The sequence below is a fragment of the Trichechus manatus genome, unplaced genomic scaffold, assembly GCF_000243295.1.
Source record: "Trichechus manatus latirostris isolate Lorelei unplaced genomic scaffold, TriManLat1.0 scaffold00012, whole genome shotgun sequence".
In the NCBI taxonomy this organism is placed as follows: domain Eukaryota; kingdom Metazoa; phylum Chordata; class Mammalia; order Sirenia; family Trichechidae; genus Trichechus; species Trichechus manatus.
Window position 1 is genome coordinate 3,037,230 of NW_004443948.1, and position 6,687 is coordinate 3,043,916.

Genomic DNA, 6,687 nt, shown 5'->3' on the forward strand with positions numbered 1-6,687 from the left:
TTACTGTAATATGAGTCTTTGTTCATTTCCACCAACTGGAAAGCTAGAGTTTTTTTTTTTTTTTTAAGTCAGTGGAAAGTTCTAAGAGTTCCTATCACATTCTCTCTAATAAAAAGGAAATTATGTTCAAATCAAAGGTATGCACTTGTTGATGTGTAAAGTACTGTAGACATTTTAGTTAGTAACTAAGTTCATTAACATTAACAGAAATCAGATGTATTTTGCATTTTAATAAGACATTAGGGGTATAATAACTATGGTTCATAACCCAGGATACTTAGTGCCTTAAATTTGAATCCTCAATAAACATGGAGCAGTTATAACATCTGACTCTCGCCTCTCCTCTCCTTGAGTTACTGCTATTAAAGTAAGGCTTTGATTTCAAATATTGATAGTATATGGTTAAGGAAAAAACCTTCTAGGAATTTATATCAAAGAAACAGAATATGTTAAGTAGCTCAGAATTATTTTGAAGTGCCTAACTCACTTATGGTTACTCTTTACTACCTAAATACAAAGACAATATCAATCCTAGACTTTTATATTTACTCCAGCCATGCTAACAGTTGTTTCCTTTGTCCCCTCCCTGTTTGTCCAAAGGTAAGATGATGAGGGAACAAGAGTGGTTAGGTAGGAGAAATGTGTGCTTTGTGGTGAATAAAACAATAGAATTATACAATAAAACACACAAAAGGATTATATAGAAATTATGAACAGAAGTTGTAAATTAAGAACTCCTCTGTAATTGTTGTAAGACGTAAACCTGGAAAATCACTATCATTAATCACTGTCATTAATAATAATGTATATATTTTCCCCCAAGTAGCCATTTAGGAACATTGCATAAAGAAGATATTGTCTGTAATCTGTTAAAAATTATTTCTTAATTCTGAGTACCCTAGAATGATGGTCAAAATAAATATCTTTATATCAGTAAATTCTGTATTCATGTTGCTATTCAAATATAAATTATATTCTTATCATTCCAGCAATTTTAACATATTCCTGTTTAAAAGTTTAAACGTTTTGTCATTTATCATTCATTTAGTTAACTCCCCATACACAAAAACCAACCTTTTAACAATAACCTTTCTTAAAACTAACATCGACATCGCACAAGTTTTTGGAATGCTTTCTTGAAGTCTTCATTAAAGATTGTATAGATCAGTGGATTTATAAGGGAATTGAGATATCCAAGCCATGTCAAAAAATTTGACATTTCTTCAGAAATTTTACATTTTTCACAGACATTAACAACCAATTCTTTTACAAAAAAAGGAAGCCAACATATTACGAATGCACCCAAGATTAACCCCAGGGTAGTGGCTGCTTTGCGTTCTCTTGTGCCTGAGATCTTCTGCCGTCTCCAAGATTTCTCATGCTTGAATTCAGACTTAGGACTTTTCACTGTGCTATGAATTTTATCAACGTCTGTTGATGGCTCAGATAAAGACTTCTCTAGCATGTAAGGTGTGGAGAGGAGTCTAGTGCTTTTCTCACCACTCTCCAAGAGGACTTGGCCATTCACCTCCTCTTTTGCAATCCTACTTGCTTGTCTTTTGTGGTATAATGTCTTTGCTGCTCTATATATTTTGTAGTAGAGGATCAAAATCAATGCTAGCGGGATGTAGAAAGCCCCAAATGTTGAATAAATAGTGGATACAATGTGGTCATGTTTGATGATGCACTCATCATCTGGGCTAGTTCCTTGGTGCCTCCAGAATAGAGGCGGCATGGAGATAAAAATAGATATAATCCAAACTACCATAATCATAATGCCAGCATGCTTGGGAGTCCTTTTCCTGGCATACTCGACAGCATCTGTGATTGCCCGATACCGATCCAAAGCTATAGCAGAGAGATGCAAGATGGAGCACGTGCAGCAGGTAATGTCAACACTCAGCCAAATATCACAGACCACTTGTCCCATAATCCAGCTCTCTCTCACAATGTACACAATGCTGAAGGGCATCACCAAGACAGCTACAAGAAAATCTGTGACTGCAAGGGAACAAATTAAATAATTGGCTGGGTGGTGCAGCTTCCGGGTCACAATAATTGCAGCAATCACAAGAGAGTTGATGGTCGTCGTCATCAGTGCCAGCCCGGAGAGAGCGAGGGACACCAGAATTTTGGATGGCATTATGTTTAACAGTTCTTCTGAGGTCAAGTTTTGATCAGATGAGTTTAAAAAATCCATTTTTATTTGTTTTAAAAGATTATTATACCTGAAAAATCGATACCTGTAACAAAGGAGGGGAAAAGACAGTTCAGAGAAGGCTTCAAAGGTTTTTTTTCTCCCTTTCAGAAAAAGAAAAAAAAAAGTATATGTGTATGTTTCCCCAGGACTGAAAAAATGGAGTTCAAATTGCAAGTTTTATTTTTCTTTTCATTTAAATTAAGAAATCCAATGAGAATAGTAACAAACAATAACTTTCAAAACATTTCTTATAAACAAATGAAACAACTTTTATAAAGTAGTCTACTGGTCAGTAAAATTTCTAGCTTTATAGAATTGTTTTTAAAAATTGTATTATCCACAGCTATGTTGTTTACTATCTTCACAGCATGAATAGTTTAAAAGGATGTCAATATATATTTGTGAATCATATAAGAAAATATTCTAGTAAAAAACCCAACCAAACCCGTTGCCGTCGACTCAATTCCAACTCAGAGACCCTACAGGATAGGGTAGAACTGCCCCATAGGATTTACAAGGAGCAGTTGGCGGATTCAAACTGCTGACCTTTTGGTTAGCAGCCGAGCTGTTAACCACTGTGCCACCAGGGCTCCGTTACAGTAAAGGTAGTATTAAAAATGATAAACCATTCTTACTTAATTCAGTTACATTGAGAACATTGTCACTGGGTTCATGGAGACTAAAGAAACTTTTAATATATTTTATGACAGGATAGAGAGATTATAAAAAGAAAAATAAGTAAAAATAATTTTTAGTAAGTCTCTAGTATCCCATGATCATTTAATGAAGTTAGAAAACTGTCAGTGAATGATTAGTAGTCTTGGTGGATATAAGTAGTTAATTTGGTTTAGAAAAGTAAAATAAGATAACTTGGAGTCAAATAACCATTCACCACTGCCCATAATAACAATGACAGATATGACCCAATAACCCACTTACCATAGTGAAATTGCCAGTAAGGAGAACTCATAATGGCACTCACCCTGAAATGGAGACTATTCTCTTTCCAAGTCACCTTGTAATGACCATACAACCTTACCTCTGCAAAAGGACTCTCCACACATGGCTTATAATTATTTTGTTTTACTTTATGCTATTATTGAATTACAAGTCAGATAAGAGCAATGGAGTATGATGAAATATGACTAATAATTTTTATAAGGTATGTTACTGTTTTCTTGCATGAGCTTTATTCTTTATAATAATTCTTTAGCGGCTACCTATATTTAAGGAAAAGACAGAGAGAAGGTGGAAGCCTGAAATTTTATAAGAATAAACTAAGAAGTTATGACTATTACTTCCATATTAATGGAATGATTTCTTACTTTAAGTGGTTATGTTTAATTTGTTGGAATTGATAAAATAATAATTAAAAAATACTATATGTGTATATATGTGTGTATACATGTGTGTATATGTGTTTATGTGTGTGTATGTATGTGTGTGTATGTATATGTGTGTATATATGTATATATGTGTGTGTATGTGTGTATATATGTGTATGTATGTGTGTGTGTATGTGTGTATATATGTGTGTGTGTGCATATATATGTGTGTGTGTGCATATATGTATGTGTGTGTGCATATATATGTACATATATGTAAATATAAATCCTTGGAGTCCAGTATATGTACCATTGTACTTTTGTTTGGATTGCCAGTACTAAATTTAATTTTTTATTTGCTGATACTCTTTGAAGCCAGTTGCTGATGACTCCTAAGCAGTTTGAGGCGAAGAAACTGGAATACCACTACCCAGAAAAGAAGTTTTGTCCTGAGTGTAAATGAAGAGCTGTATATCTACATCATTTATAGCAACACTTACCCATTTGTCAAGGCAGCTAAAAAAACTCCAGATAAAGATGGAGGTTAAAGTCTCCAGAGAAATTCTAAACCAGTGGTTCTTGAACTTTAGTGTGCTTCAGAGTCACCTGGAGGGCTTGTTAACACACAGACTGCTTGTTCCCATGCCCCTAAGTTTCTCATTCAGTAAATATAGGACAGAGTTGGGAAATCTGCATTTCTAACAAGTTCCCAGGTGATGTTGATACCCTTAGTCCAGGGAGTCAGGTTTTTGGAAGTCATCAGCATAGCTGTTCCTCAGTTGTGTCTCTAATGCTTTATTGCTATAGCACATGTGGGTTACTCTTATTGAGATATAGCAGCTCTGCCATTTCTTCTGTACAACTTTCTCAGTATCTCTCTCACATTCTTGTTCCCTGGAATTTCTCAAATAAACTAACTTTCTCTAGCTTTTCTTCTGGTGTATCTCTGTTTTCATTGCTGTCTTTATGGAGCTCTCTGACTTCCTGCTCTAGGCCTACTATTGGTGGTGGTGCTGGCTGGCGTTAAGTCGATTCTGAATCATGGTGACCCCACGTGTGCAGAGCAGAACTGCTCCAAAGGGCTTTCAAGTCTGTGATCTGTCAAAAGCAGATCACCAGCCCTGTCTTCTGAGGTGCCTCTGGGTGGGTTCAAACTGGCAACCTTTCTGGTAGTAGTCACTAACCATTCCCATATAGTTTCCATTCTTTACAATCTGTCATGAGAATTCTTCCGTATGATCATATTTTCTAAAGTCAATATTGGATCACAGGGCCTGAGATATAATGGTGTGCTCGTAGGCACCATCAGGACTGTCATGAATATCCACCACAAGCATCTTCAATGTCACTGGACCTCACAGTATTTAGCTATTTGCTCTGGAAACATTTTTAGGGGCCAAAAGTCACAGGTTAAATGCTTACTACAGAGCCAATTAGGTATATTAGAAACACGGTAGACTGATTTCTACTTTCCTTCCCATTTTTTCCCTTGATTGCACTATGTATTCAATGAAAAACTGAATAGTTTCTTGATTGATTAATTCCTCTGCAATGGTGTTTCTTTAATATTATGGGGATTGATTTAAAAGTGTTGAAATTTTCCATATTAAAAGCAGAAATAACTTTCCACTTATATTTTCCTAAACAGTTTTAGCATAAGAACCTCTGGAAGAGATAATCTTGACATTACTTTTTGAATAGAATATCAAACAACAGAAATTGTCTGGAAATAGTTATGTGGGTTTCCATATAAATATTAATTCTGTAGGAAAATGGACTAGCTTAAAATTTGAAGGTGAATTATTTGATAATTCAACTGATTTCTCTAAGTGTCACATTGTAGCATTTAAATGATTTAACACTAAGTAAAAAAAAATCAAAACATGTCATATAAATTCTACTGCAGTTTAAAAAAAGTTTTCCCATTATTAAATTTACAAAACCAATTAATCTCTGATAGTTGTGTTCATAGGAAAAAAAGAAAATAGGAAATAAATGCAGCCAAACGGGTTTTCTTTTTTTGTCATATTTTCCTTGCCACTTGCAATTAGAATTTTAATTAAGCAACGACCTTCATTAATTCATACATGGTCTCCCCAGATGCCTTTATATTCCTTCATATCTTAAGTTTCCACCATGTGTCCCTCATGAGTCAGCCCAGAGGTGCCTTGGAAGAAAGGTCTGGTGATCTACTTCTGAAAAATCAGCCACTGAACACCCTATGGAGTACAGTTCCAGTTCTACTCTGACACATATAGGATCACCATGAGTCAGAATAAACTCGATGACAATGGGAAAAAAAAAAAAAAAAAGACTGGGGAAGTTTGTATTTCAAGAAGGCTACACACAATTCATGACTGTTTCAGGAGTGATCTTGATTATCTCTCAGTGACAGCATTAAAAATACAGAATAAAGTCTCCAAGGGTAGGACAAAGTGTGGATGACAGAGTCTATATCTAGTAACTCAGAAGTTCCATTTCACTGAGTTATGCAAATCTTCCAAATATTACCTCATTTCATTATACAATATCAAAAAATTCACACCATTAATATCACCACTGGTGTCATTAGAAAGGTCTTTAAGTTTTGGGTTGCTGTCAAGATCGTGACGGAAGGTTCAGGTTTTCCAAAATTTTAATTTTTGCTTGGCAACTCAAAATTTACAATTGGCAACCCAAACATCCATGGTTTCCCTTGAAGTGACAGGCTCACTTGGTTTACTTCAAGAAAATATCTGCTCAGATAGTAAAGTCTGATTAACTATGGTTTTATCTCTCTGGTGCTCTTTCACGTAAAAATTGAGTTTCATGAAGAGTAAATAGTTCACCTCTCAACTCAATCCCACATGTGGTTTCCCTCAAGGCAGCTTCCTACTTTGATATATAAAAGTGCTTTATGCCTTCTTTCCATTGTGTTATACAGAATATTAAAAAGGAGTCTGCACTCAAGGATTGATATTTTAAAATATGAATAATTAGTACTACTTCATCAAGACATTCTAACATGAAACTGGCATTTGTTTTCTATTGCGAGGGTGTAGCAGTGAAGAACATTATCACTACTAATAAAATTTGGTGTCACTGCCTTAATTTGTCCCAAGAAGTCAGCAGTTTTACCTACTATTGCTTTTCCATCAGCACTGAAAATGTCAACAAAGTAAA

General features: G+C 35.0%; 1 protein-coding gene across 1 annotated transcript; it reads right to left on the reverse strand.

The window, feature by feature from the left end:
- Positions 1–1,099: 1,099 nt before the first annotated feature.
- Positions 1,100–2,263, reverse strand: HTR1F (5-hydroxytryptamine receptor 1F). Its single transcript, XM_004371333.2, has one exon. It carries the CDS (start codon positions 2,198–2,200, stop codon positions 1,100–1,102), a length of 1,101 nt encoding a protein of 366 aa, XP_004371390.1. The 5' UTR covers positions 2,201–2,263.
- Between the last annotated feature and the right edge of the window lie 4,424 nt (positions 2,264–6,687).

Excerpts from the sequence above, each read along its gene's own strand:
- HTR1F (XM_004371333.2), bottom strand. The coding sequence starts at position 2,200 with ATGGATTTTTTAAACTCATCTGATCAAAACTTGACCTCAGAAGAACTG.